Source organism: Cebidichthys violaceus, unplaced genomic scaffold (assembly GCF_023349555.1).
Source record: "Cebidichthys violaceus isolate CVI_PGR_0920_01 unplaced genomic scaffold, fCebVio1.0.p SCAF_9, whole genome shotgun sequence".
NCBI classification, from domain to species: domain Eukaryota; kingdom Metazoa; phylum Chordata; class Actinopteri; order Perciformes; family Stichaeidae; genus Cebidichthys; species Cebidichthys violaceus.
The window spans coordinates 4662574-4675886 of record NW_027176975.1 but is presented as its reverse complement, the minus strand read 5'-3'; the positions used below and the strand labels follow the sequence as shown (position 1 = coordinate 4675886).

Genomic DNA, 13313 nt, shown 5'->3' with positions numbered 1-13313 from the left:
AAAGGGGGCTTGGAACCGTACAAAATAAAAATAAAAAAACAATGCCAAATGAAAGCACTGACAATTTTGCATGCCTTTAACTGGTTAAAGGCTTAAAAGGGAACACTGGTCCATATGAAACTGTAGGCTTAGAAGGTTTGATACTTTAGTCCACTGCTGGGGCCACATTATACGTCTACAGCAACAGTGTAATGCTTCTAGCATACCTTACATACCAGCAGCAATGTAGCAGTCCTTGTATTATTGCATGTGTGGTTATACATGACAGACTATAATAAAGCACTTGCACAAACATGCAAGAACAAAAATATCTTCTCAGCTATTAAAAACTGTGTTTAAAAGAATGCTGCCTCTGTAAATACAGTCTAGATTTACAAAACATTTAGAGTAACGATGTGAAAAGACACATTTAAAATGACTGTAAATGACATTACATTCATTTTACCCACAAGAGCTAGTTTTGTGAGAGAGAAAAAAAAAACATTTTCGGTAGCTTAGTCATTCTAAAAGGTGATAAACCAAACCAAGCTGGATAATGTACAATAGAACAGTCTGATAATGATGCAAGTACAGAGATTGCGAAACAAACTGAAGAGTTCTACTAATGACTGTGTAACAGGAGCCATCAAGACCAGCCTCTCCATTCTCCCCCATGGGTCCGCTACAAAATCCATCTCCTGTTAATAAGCAAATGGTCCTGTGGCGATTTATTAGCCAATCCCCAAATCCCCATAGTGAGATGAAGTCAACTCATGAGTCATAGTCACTCCCACCGACACTCCCAACTAAAAAAACTTTTCAATTTCAAAGACGCCCACCCTGCAGGCCAGTGTGTTGGCAGTACAAGACCGATGCATTCTTCATAGAGAGCTCGCCACGGTCATTGGGAATTCATGTCAGTTCCAGTGGATTAGGGCAGAAAAAAGGGATCACAATGTCCACGGAAACCATTCCTGCAGCTCAATCCATGTTTCTGCTGTCCATGTCTGTGCTCAGAATAGTCCCAATACACAAAATATGCTGTAGGGTATGTTGTTTACAGTCTGCGTCTGCTTGTGTTTGTGTTTTCTCATTTAATAAAGAACTTTAGAACAAAATGAATGAATGTTCCCTTCAACTACACTGGGATATTCCAACAAGCAGAATTCAGATTTTCCGAAAATTTAGCATGTTGTCTTTATTATTGATTTACACAACATAATTGTGTATTCTTCAGCATACGATTCCATTCAGACAATAAATGATCATATTGAATTGTCGCCCAGCCCTGGACATATTTTTGCAAAACAGTGATCGTAGAAACAAACCGATATAGGACATCTAAAAATGAAATCATCGACCTTGGGAGAAGATTTTTTTATGACTGCAACAAGAAAACAAGAAGACTAATTTAAATTGATATTTAAATATCTATATCAAAGGGAGCATTGTTCAATTTCTGTCCCAGTACAGTAAACCTACAACAACACTGATGAACCATGAATTAAATGGTTTCAGTTGGGCTGCTTTTTCTTTTATTGTCTCAAAACACAAATAAAACGCATGATGCCGATTACAGATGACCTTATTTACAAATTTGATTTCATTTATCTTTTTGATTATCATAACACTGAAGCTGTATTATACTGTAATTTATTATCTGGTCGTGATTCGACCACACGGGCCAACAAACGCATGTAAAACATGTATGCAGACAGAACCACATGCGTCTGTGACCGTGGTTCCACTTGGCTTTTCAATGTGACTTTTGTCATCCAGTCATGCCAGGACGCATTAACCGCCAAGTGTTTACGCTCCGAGATCTTGTTGGCATCGGGATCCGATCAGCATCTCTTTGGAGGCCGAGGGGATAAAGCACGGACTGAACTGCAACGTCCGCAGTTCAAGTCTGCCGGGGGAACCTTTGTCGTCATTCCCCTTTTCTTTCCCCTCAATTCCTGGAATCGCTCTACTGTCAGAATCCCAAATAAGAGCCACACAAACATCCCAAAAATACTTAAGGTCCAATACTAACTGTCACTGTAATTATGGCTCGGTCCTCTTTACCATATGCCAAATGTTTGACGGTCTCTCCCTCATTTCATGCAATGCAATGCTGGAAATATTCTACCGGCAAATCATTCAGGGCCAAGATGCCGAGAAAGAACAGCGCGAGAAGAAGAGAGCGAGAGGAAGAGACAGTTAAGGGAGGATGGAAGGAAATGAGGAGAACTGGGGAGTAAGTGTGTCAGTATGCACACAAAGCAATGCTGTTATTTGTGTGCCCCTGTTTGCGTCAGTGAATCAGGAAACGGAAGGGGAAAAAAAATGTATGTCTCAAGAGGAAACACTGATTGAAAGAGAGAGAAAGAAAATAGGTGAAGGGAAAAAAAAGCGCAGGGGAATAATCTGAGAAACAAAGCACCATACGTGGGGAGTTGAGGCCAAGAATGACTGACGGTTACCAATGACTACAGCGCAGTATGAAACCCTGATCATGTTCTGGAAGCCTTGTATTTTAGTGTATATTGTTAGCCCATTTCCTCCAGCATACCTAAATAGCTGCCGCCCTACGATATGATGCAAGCTAAACTGTTCCATTAAAGCCATTGGGTGAGATCATTTGGTTTCATTGTGGCTTCACTGGATGAGAGGGAATCAGTTGCTTTCCGATGTTGCCTACTTGACCAGATTCCACTACCGCCCGCTCCTACAGAGAGTCGGATCATCACCCGTTGAAATAGGATGTATTGTTGAGTCTGTCCAGTCTTACAGGACTATTGAGACCAGAGCAATTTTATTCATTTCAAATAACTAACATCTATCAAATAAAAGCTGATTTATTGTATTTGAAAGCATATGGTTTACTAGAAGGCAATGCATTTACAGTGTATGCATGGTTAAGACCAATAACAGCCTCTCATAGTGATGTTGAAATTGAGTGGGTCCCGAATAAAATGTGTGTTCTGTTGTTTGAGGTTATATGGTTATAATGAGCAGAAACACACACACACACACACACACACACACACACACACACACACACACACACACACACACACACACACACACACACTTCTGGGAAGAGTTTTTTTACATTTTCCCTACATTCTTTGAGCCGGATCTCGTCTTGTGTGTGTGTGTGAGACAACATACACACTACACATTTACTTTGCAGTGGCACAAATATTTCATCACTTCCCTGGAAGACAGCATTAGTGGAGCTCTGGCACATGAAGACCATGTGCCTTTTAATGTGAAATAAAAGCTGACTAGTAATCCCTGTTTTCATAGTAATCTCCGCAGCTTTGATACAGAGATCCTGACAGAACACATCAATAATTCATGTCTGTATCAAAAGCTATCAGCAGTCCCTAGACCAGACCAGTGGCTGGCCCAGCTAGAGCCTGTATCATCCTGTTGAGCTTAATGTGATCGGTACAGCACAGCCAGCCAAGAGCTCGGGGAATCACCCGGCAGCAGTCGGTCCAGAGAGGCTTTGGCTCGTGGCTTTTCACAAGGCTACCTTCAGAAGGGTTTTCATGCATTTTATTAGCCCAGCAGGTGACCAGCGATGAAAGGGAAGCCAGGGGAGAGCAACTAAAAACAAATGCCTGTTCCTGCTGGTTGAATTAGTTGAGCACATCTCCTCTCTTTTATGAAGCTATAATGTTTTCCCAGAGCCAGTCACATTTGCCAGCCTGTGGTTCCTGCTGGACAATGTCTTGTTTTCACATTGGACCAATATGTTCCGTAAGCAGGATCCCACCATACAACAACAGTGTTCATACAACATCCAGTTGTGAACTTCAATTTCAGTCAGTATTTGCTTTGTTTGGACATAACTTCTACAAGATTGTATTTTTTTTTTTTCTGTCCACGCTGCTTTGATTGAAGGTGGCTGGGTTGTGTAACGATCACAGAGAATTGTCGTTCTTCCCGAACAAAGAGAGCAATTCATGCTACCCTTTCTTTGACGTGACATTCAAAAATGGTGGCCATCAATAAAACAGATCTGCGTCCCCAATAGAGCATTTGTATGTTTAAGTGTGTATAAACTTCTACTTGTTTTCATTTTCTCCTTACAGTTGTATCATAAATTAACTGTTTTGACTGGAATAAAATGATAATTTGCATTAGTCCTCACAAGTGTTTAGTGACTAATTGTTCAGGTTCCTCTCAGTCTCTCTAGCTTGAAAGAACTTTAGTATGAACAAATCTTCACATAAAGAGTGCGTTTGTGTTTGATTTATATGCATTTGTTATAAGTTATATGGGACTATAAAGGAACAGTATACGGTCTATAAAGAAGTTTGATTTAGAAAATGTTTTACTCTGCATTATATTGCAATTGGCTTTGATCTGGTAAAAGTTAAAGAATGTCACTTGATGATTGTATTACAGACCAGGCTGACAGAAACAGTATGAAAGTCATACAGTAGACTTGCTAATGTGTTCTGAGTAGCTGTGAAGTGGCATGGATTTTCATCCATGCCATGAGTGTTTTTGGTTGTATTCCATCCACTTGATGAATGGAACATAACCATATTCCATCCACTTGTATGGCCAGTGTCCCACTGATTGCATGTTGGGAAAAGTATTCTATAAAAGCATAAAGTCCTTTTTTAATGAGATTGTTTTCTGTGCAGCTGAGGCAGGGAAAAGTCAGATCCCTTCTTTACATAGACACACAGTATCCATATCTTATATCATACAAAAATAAAGTGAATTGAATAGAAGAAAAGTCTTTATCTCCTCAGTATTTATATTTACTGTACATCTATCAGCGTATGATCAGGATGAGGCCTGCAGCACTACCAGTTTGATTGAAATTGACTTCCCACGTCAATGTCCGCACAACTGACTTCCTAATGCAGACGCTCATCTCCCACTACTCGTCTGAAGATCAAACTCAAAACACGTTCCACTTCTGCCTGAATGAAACGGGTCAATAAGACCCAGACGAGGGGCTAGCATTCACACGTAGTAATCAGCTCGGCCTGCCTTTAACGCCGTGACACAAAACACAGAAGAGTCCACAAATGATCCCTCATGAACCCGTTTCAATAGCCAAGCTAGTGTTTGATGCGGATCTCTGCTAATGGAAAGTTCGGTACCTTGTCCGCAATGTGTTCATTAGCATGTTTCTGGACATCATTCACATGCCTGAGAGCCTAGCAGTACGATAGATGTGCATTGTGGCAGCCTGTGCAGTATGACTGGGGTTATATATAGCCACGTCCCAAAAAGCAGTTCCTGGCTCGCTCACTAACGCCCTTGGGATCTAATGACATAGCCAGGGGGGTTACGGGCTAAAAAAACTCACTCTGGCAACTCTCGGTAGTCAGTCACAGTAGGAGGAGGAGGACTGGCTGAAGAAAAATCAACGACTGTTAAATATAACGTCAGACTAGAGCAAGAGGCCAGAGGTACGTTTTCCAATCTGCTGCTGCTGAAGAGGACAAACTGTCCAGATGGAGCACCTTCCTTTCCTCCTCCCTTCCCTCCTTATATGTTTCGTCCCCTTTTCTTTGTTTTGACATTTCCTTTTCCGCCCACTGAAATCGCCAAATCTTGATTGTTAATTGACAGAGAGAAGAGAAATCATGATGCCCCTATTCAGTGATATCTCCACAGATAAAGAACACCCCCCCCCCCCCCCCCCCCAGGATAGGCGAGCAGGGAGAAATGCCATCTCCTCATCAAAGGATGCTCCAGATTCTTCTTGAGGTCTCACAGAAGCCGTGAGCAGCATCAAGGCCCCGGCCTCCATTGTGACACATTTGGGTGATGCGTTGTACCATGGGGACCTTGTGCAAACCAGCCACAGTCCTCTGTGGTGACAGATCTGCTGTCTTCCTCTATCCGCAAGGCTGAAATCAACTGTGTGTGTTGAGCAAGTAGCTGGCTCTTCTTATTAGCTTTCTACGGGGGGCACTGCCTCAGAAGTTGTTTCTATCTGTCCTCTACAATCAGGAAAAATGTCTGGTTTATCTAGCTTGCAGCAACAACTTGATTACTGAGTTGTTGTTTTTTTCCCCATGTCAAGATAGGCAACCTGCCCGTCGCCTTGTTAATTGGAAAAGTCAATCTAATGCATGGCTTGCATGTAAACACGCATGCATCACACACACACACACACCACATTTGCACAGGCTGAGGAGTCTCCGAACAGCCGACGAAATGCGCTAAAATGCTTTTCACGCCCGGAGGAGAAGTTGGCTGTCTTCCTTGACAAGCAGCCGTAGCTCATCTGTGAGTTTGCAAAGGCCGCCGAATCGGCTTTTAAATCAATGGCGGACCCACTGGTGTTTGGGCGGTACAATCAATAAGGCAATATACCAAGCAGCGTTGTTTTTATGAAACAATCAATGAGGAATTTTACACTAACCAATGTGCTATTTTTAGGCTACAGTTAAATGTAATTTACACAGAATGAAAAGACTCGAGTCACTTTGAGAGAAATGGGTGCAACCCTTTACTTACCACACTTTAACTGCAGCTGTTCTGCTTTTTACGCAACAGCTGCTGCACTGATTGCCTCGCTATATGCTGTGCATCGTATAAACACCTGCATTGTGTCATGAAAGGATTGTGAGTCCAACTGGCAGCAGACGTTGAAATAAGAATTCGAGAAACGCGTAGACCCAATGGATGCACATTAAAACCACGACCAATCAAATGACCGTGTTGGCCGAATGCAAATGCTGAAGTGCTGGGCTGCTGTGGACAAGGGGCCAGATTTGATTTGGCCTGATGTTAGTGTTCCTGAATATGTGCTGGAGTGCAATGTGCCTCTTACGTAATTAGCCCCCTGTGCAAAATTTGATTTGTTTGGGTTAATCTACGTGTAATTACCCTCCTGGAGCAAATCTGAAAAGTGCTTGAACGATCTTACATGAAGTTGAATTACATGAATGTCCTGTTAAATTGCCCTTTGTTGGGGATGTACAAGTTCAAAGGAACATTTTCACATCACACGGGTGTTTTAGTCCAGCACATCACTTTGCAATGTCACTTCCATCTGTGCTCTCATCCCTCCCTCCCTCCCTGGCCTCTCCTCCGTGTGACTGCTCTGCCACTGTGACATGGACCATTCTGTCTGTCGGCACAGACGAGCCAGTGTGCTTTCTGTAGTTGACTGGACCTGAAGGCAAGTATCACTCCTAACTACACAATTACTATCCATTATTTTCTACGAGAGGGAGAACGACAGAAAAAAGGCGAGCTACTTGACAGAAACTTACATCTGCAACAGTCACTTCAGTCACAGAGCTGAGGTGACCTTCTCAGATTTCATTTCAGTTGGTCTTTTTTTTTTTTTTTTTTTCCCATCCTTCCTTCCCGGAACAAGTGAGTAATTAGAGCAGAAACATTTCCCCACACACCCGGGCTGTCAGAGTGCAGAGCTGCCTGTCTGTCTGTCTGTCTGTCTGTCTGTGTGTGTGTGTGTGTGTGTGTGTGTGTGTGTGTGTGTGTGTGCGTGTGCGTGTGCGTGTGTGTGTGTGGAGGCAGGCTTCACTCAAACTGCCGTCATTTTACAGCATCTGCCCTGGTTAAGTACTTCTGTGCACGCTGTGTCTGGAGACCCTGCACTTGCCATGTATGCGCTAAGATTATCCACGTTGTTGTGTGTAGTGAGTCAGATTGCTGCGAGTGTTGTTTTATATCAGTGGTGATGTAGCCTGAAGCTTTCCCACTGCATCTCTTTCCTTCATAGAGACCAGAGGATGTTTTCAAACATGGAAAGAAGACTACCCGGTCATCCTGAAGCTAAACGGTATTAATCCCTGAAGATCGCACAAAACACTACTCTGAAAGGGGGGGGGGGGCAGCGTGTGTTGTGCTCAGGGTTACTCTGTGCATATCCCCTGTGACCTGCTGTTGGTCGACGCCTACCTTTCCTTTCCAATCTCTGTTGGCACTCTTCACGAAGTAACCTCACATCTCTGCCTGCCTAGTGTGCCACATTTAGTCTCTTCAATAGACGTGAGCACAAACACAAAAGCATGTGACAACTGAGCTCACTTATTCCTTTCAACTTTTCCTATTTATTTTTCTAGAAATTAGGAATCAATTTTCAGGCTGACGCATCTTTCTGACCTAAATTGAACAGTCTGTAAGCGCGTGTAAGCTCCGTTATTATAATATGTATTTATATATATATAAATATATATTTATAAAACACACGTTATGCCGTAACTTAAATGTAAAAAAAGGCATAAACTGCAATAATCTTATGATGATAATTTTGCGACTATTTCATTCTTTTCGCTATCGACCGACCTATTTACTTTACCCGCCGTGTCGCTACCGTTACAGTAGTGTGCATAGTAAATGCTTTCGACGGTGCGATGCTAAAAGTGATGATAAACAGAGGTCGAGCCCAGGATAAGACCACAATCGTATAACCTCCTCAAAGTTGGGACTAAATCCCGAGCCGAGAGACTTCTCCGCTCCCGCGCGTCGGTCATGCACACAACGCCCATGTTCACCGAGGAAATTAGAAAGCGACACAAGATGAAGAAAAGCAGTTTCCCCCCTTTTTTTTGTCCTTACCGTCGAAGACCTTGAAACGACGACGGCCACGACATTCTGGATTTCTTCAGCCCGGGTCGGTGCCCCGTGTCCACAGCGTACGTCCGGTCCATGTTCCTCGGTTTGAGGTATCTCTCGGTGTCCGAAAAGCCTCTTTGTCTCACGCGGTCGTTCTTGCGCACTACCAGCGCGTGGTGGAGCGGAGAGAGCGTCGGCTGGTTCTGCCTCCACAGATGTTTGGGCGCCTTCGCACTCACGCCGGTTCCGCCGGCGGCAGCCAGAGACGCCGTGCCCACTGTCCCGGAGGCAGGGTCCATCCTCCTCGCCACGTTAGTTTCAAAATATTTTGCACAAGAAATAAACACTTTAGAAGCATTCAAATGGAATGACCCGGGGGGGAGGAGGGGGTTAGGTGATGAGAGGGAATCTCACAGCCCTGCGAGTTTTTAGAAATTAAAAAAATAATAATAATAAAAATAACTCCAAATGCTAAATTATAGGCCTTACCCTGGAAGTAATCGAGACAACTTTAAAGCCACTCTGGGTGCTTCACGTCCAGTTTGTTTTTTGGAGCTCACGTAATGAGTTCAACTCCATCAACTTCATCCTCAGTGCCCTGCAGATACACTTTGGACAGAGCCAAACATGAACCCAGTGACGCATCACGAGGTGGACCTACAACTGCGGTTTGGAACGGCCAAGTGTCCCACAAGGAAGCTCCGAGGAGGGACTCGACTCAATTAAATCTGGTTTCCAAGTGCTCCCCGCTCTCTCCGTACACGCCCATTTCAGCAAGGTGCTCGTGCTGCGGCGGCGGCGGCGGCGCGAGGACAGTCCTCGCGTGTGGATGGTCATTCCACGTTACCACTCAAACTTCTGAGAACCCCCCCCCCCCCCTCCCACCTGCACGCTGCAGTTAACTTAACCCACGGTGTGCGTAAAACCAACTCGACATAGCCCCCTGTTCTTCCCTTCTCAAGTCCCCTGCAAAGAAGAAGCGGCGACGGGATATAGGGAGCAGGACGATCCATAAAACATGAGCGACCCATCCGGAGCACCTCCCCTTTAATCCTCCACGAGTGAGGAGCAGGAGATGGGAGTGGACAGAGAGCCAGGTGGCCAAAATCATATAACGCTGAACCAGTTTCATTATCCAACAGTCCAAACAGATTTATCTCAACAAAATATTGGTTTTGTGAGGAGTTGAAGAAGAGGACATGCACTCAATAGAACGGACCAAATAAGGAGCATGTTCGTAATAGCGGGCGTTAAACACTCTGCAGGTGAAATGAGCTCACCTTGATAGTGATTAAACCGAGGGCCTTTACAGGATGAGTGTGCGTCTGTGATGTCTACGGGGCTCAGAGGAGTGCAAACATCCAGCCGTCCTGTTAAAAGCTCTCCTCCTCTGTTTGTCATCATTTCCACCAAAAAGGGGACTTTCAGGGAAGACTTGCTTTCTCTCCTTCCTCTCCCTACACTTCCCTTGCAGCTCAAAAAGCCCATTACCCTGGCAGCTAGGAGTGTGCGTGATTGCAGTCTCTCCTGCTTTAGCAGCAGAAATGCAATCCCCCTCAGAAATGAGGTGACTTACAACAGTAAGTGGTCCGGTTAAATGAAACGCAGGGCAAAGCCTTGCGTGCACAACATCAGCAGCTCATGTGCGGACTTTGCGCTGGCCCACCTTTACCCGATACTGTGAAGTGAACCATACTCCCTGTGCTGATAGAGCAGCACGGCTGAACAGCACTGCACACACTGAGGACTGACCTCAAACCTAATTTGTATATTCATTTAATCTATTTTCCATTACTCTGACCCCAAACAAGGTCTCGGGGGAGATCGTATCCCGTCGTGCAGTGAGAGTCACCTTCACCAAACAATGCACCAGATGGACAACTTTTAACGTTTGCACACCTTGTACACTTGCATAAGCATATACTGTATGTGTGTGATTTTAATGACTTCGTAAACATCAAACACAGTGACATTTAGATCTGTAGATCTGTCAGCACTCAACATGAGTGCTTCAAGTCATAAAGTGCTTTCAGCCAGCGTGATGAATGTACTCTATCATTGATCTGTTTTGATATACAGTATGTTATATTCAATTTCTTTTATATTGTACGGCGATACACAATAGACAAAAGTTGCCTCTTTTCCTTCCAAAATGCGTTGCTTGATGCTACATGTAGCTCGTCGATAGGTCAGTGAACGTCACATGATCACACGTAAAAAAAAAAAATAGCTATATTCCAGAAGAAGAGTGAGATCAGGTTTGACGATGCTCGCGGCTAATCGCATGGATAGTTCCAGCTCGTGACAAATTGCGTGACAATTTGCATACTTCATTGTCATGTTTGTTTTCTTTTCTACTTGTTGAATCAGAGTGCTATTTCGGGATAATGGGATAATGACTAAGATAACTGTTAGTGCGGTGGGAAATAAGTGATACCACCTGATTGGTACTTATTTTACGGAGCAGCCAAACCTGACCAATTCACCTCACAGTAACTAGTTTCCTATTCACAACACAATTTGTATAACCCTTCCAGAATATAATTACAATTTGAACAAACCTAAAGAAGATGTTGGTGTATAAATGCCTCTACTTATAGCTGAGATGTAGGAGGTCTGGTTGCAGCCTTACATAGAGAAGAATGACCCAATCAGTTCTACACAATCAGCTGTACAGGTTTTAATTAAAGAAGAAGCACTTGTACCGGTATCTGCATTTACGTGTCTGAATTACTATCAGAAGGTTAAAAGTGGGATCTGTGCATTTCTATCTGTAACCTGCATGTGTGCGTTTCTAAAATCAAAAGAAAGAAGAGAGAAAAACTGTAATTTACAAATGATCTGACTTAAAGCGTCTGACTCTTGGGATGACATTTAAGTGTTTGGGGATTCACTGATAGCTTGTTCTGATCCGGTATTAAGCCAATACCCAATACTATTATTGATGCTGGTACGGCCTTTGTCAGTACATTTATATCTTTTTCACTTTTTTTTTTACACACTGACATAATGAACATCTGTTGGTTTGTGTTTCAATCTGTTAATTCGTCGATGTATTGGTAATGAGTTGGGCCCATCCGTAAATCTTGCCTGCCATGCAATTATAAAGTTGCACTCTTTGATTGTAATTAAAACAACATCGATGTGCATGTAAACAGACCAAAACTGAATGCTGTGTAATGTTCAGTTTGTAGTCCTGGGACTTGCATCTTACAGCACTGAGGCCTATAGATTATGTCAAAGCTCTACCCTTCCTATAAATTAAACAGAAGCCGTCTTACTAAATGTTGAGGAGTGGCAAACACAATAGCATTGGAACTGTTTAATGGACAGACACACTGTTTTATATTCCCATCATGAGCACTTAGAATGGAAACACATTCTTGGTCCGTGCATTAATACTGCAGACAGTCTCATTAGGCCACATACAAAGTTAATGTCACTAAATTCACTCAGAAATTGCAGTTGGACGTCACTTCTTCCATCCTTAATGTTTTACAGCTGTATATTTCCTCCTCACCGCTGTGCTGAATTATAGATGAATCAGGCTTGAAGCAAAGTCAAGATGTATGGCCTTTGTTAAAATTCTCCCCGTCGCCCATTTTTTCTCCCTACAGTTCATTTTTTCCTTAACCTGCTCATACTGCGTCTGTTGTGTTATGAAAGCAGTCAATTTTGCTTGATGTGGTGGTGACATGATGGGACGTGACTGATGGTTTAATAGGTAGGCTTCAAAGGGCGGAATGACAATGAATCCAAAGCGGTTATATAATCAAAGACGAAAACACTTTGATTTTACATCAGGTTGAGCTGTTTTGGAGCTGCAAGCGATAGTTTTGAAAAGTAAGATGACGAAAAAAAAAAAGCCGAGATAAAACAAGAATAGGCATTGACATAATTGAAAACAGTCGATACGACCGTCTGAAGTGGAGGAGAAAGAGTCAGGCCTGTCCTGCTTTTGTCTTCAAATCATTACACAGACCCCTTTCAAATTGCCCAATCCTTATCCGGCCGAGGTAACCTGATTGTTAAAGAGTGGTCAGATGAACACACTTGGGAATACTTTGCCCTTTTCTGAAGGGCACATAAAAGGTTTGCTGACACTTATTCAGAGAGGGTGAGCTGCCTCTGCTGTACATCCAAAGCCTGACACTTTTTTGGCATTATCACCATGACTTGTCTTCACTATGGGTTGCAGTTTCTGTCAGCGACGTGTGATACACCCAACCACAGACAGACATGTTCAAATGAGGACAAAACATACTGTATTTCTTGGAATCGACATGTTTTTTGATATTATGGCAGTCATAGTGGAATCTATTTCAGCACTGTTTTGCAACAGGGTCGCGATGAAAATCGCTCCGCCTGGCTGAAAATGTAATTTAGAGCTAAGTGACACCAGCTTTTCTTTTTTTTTCCCTCTGAAAGAAGTCCACAAGTCAATAACACTTTCTTCTTGTTTAAAGTCTCCAGCATATTGTCTAATTAAAGCTCCTTTAACAAGCTACGGCCTTATTAATAAGCTGTACCTCACCGCTCCTTTTTTTCTATTGCTTTTCCCCTCTGTGAAACTCTGCAGGCCCCATCAGTCTTGGCACACAGAGCGAGAAAGAGAGAGAAGGTCAAGACAGAAACATGGAGGGGAAAGCGGATGCATTTTCTTTCTCATATGGCACATGACGCGCCACTGGACTGCGATATGGAGATAGCGTGATGCTGATGAGGGAGAAACAGAGTCCATCGGAGCCTGCCGTCGCAATCAAAGACGAGGCAGAGGA

The 13313-nt window shown here is 43.3% G+C and overlaps 1 protein-coding gene across 2 annotated transcripts in view; it reads right to left on the bottom strand.

Moving 5' to 3' along the window:
- Positions 1-13313, bottom strand: part of pde4d (phosphodiesterase 4D, cAMP-specific) — a 166324-nt gene that overhangs the window by 119382 nt on the left and 33629 nt on the right. The window contains exon 1 of one of the 2 annotated variants that reach the window (XM_068703326.1): positions 8539-8871. The exons of the other annotated variant lie outside the window; for it this stretch is intronic. Within the exon in view, the coding sequence (XP_068559427.1) occupies positions 8539-8834 (296 nt within the window). The 5' untranslated portion in view covers positions 8835-8871. Of the gene's footprint in view, positions 1-8538; positions 8872-13313 lie in introns of those variants that run through there. 2 annotated transcript variants of the gene reach the window in all.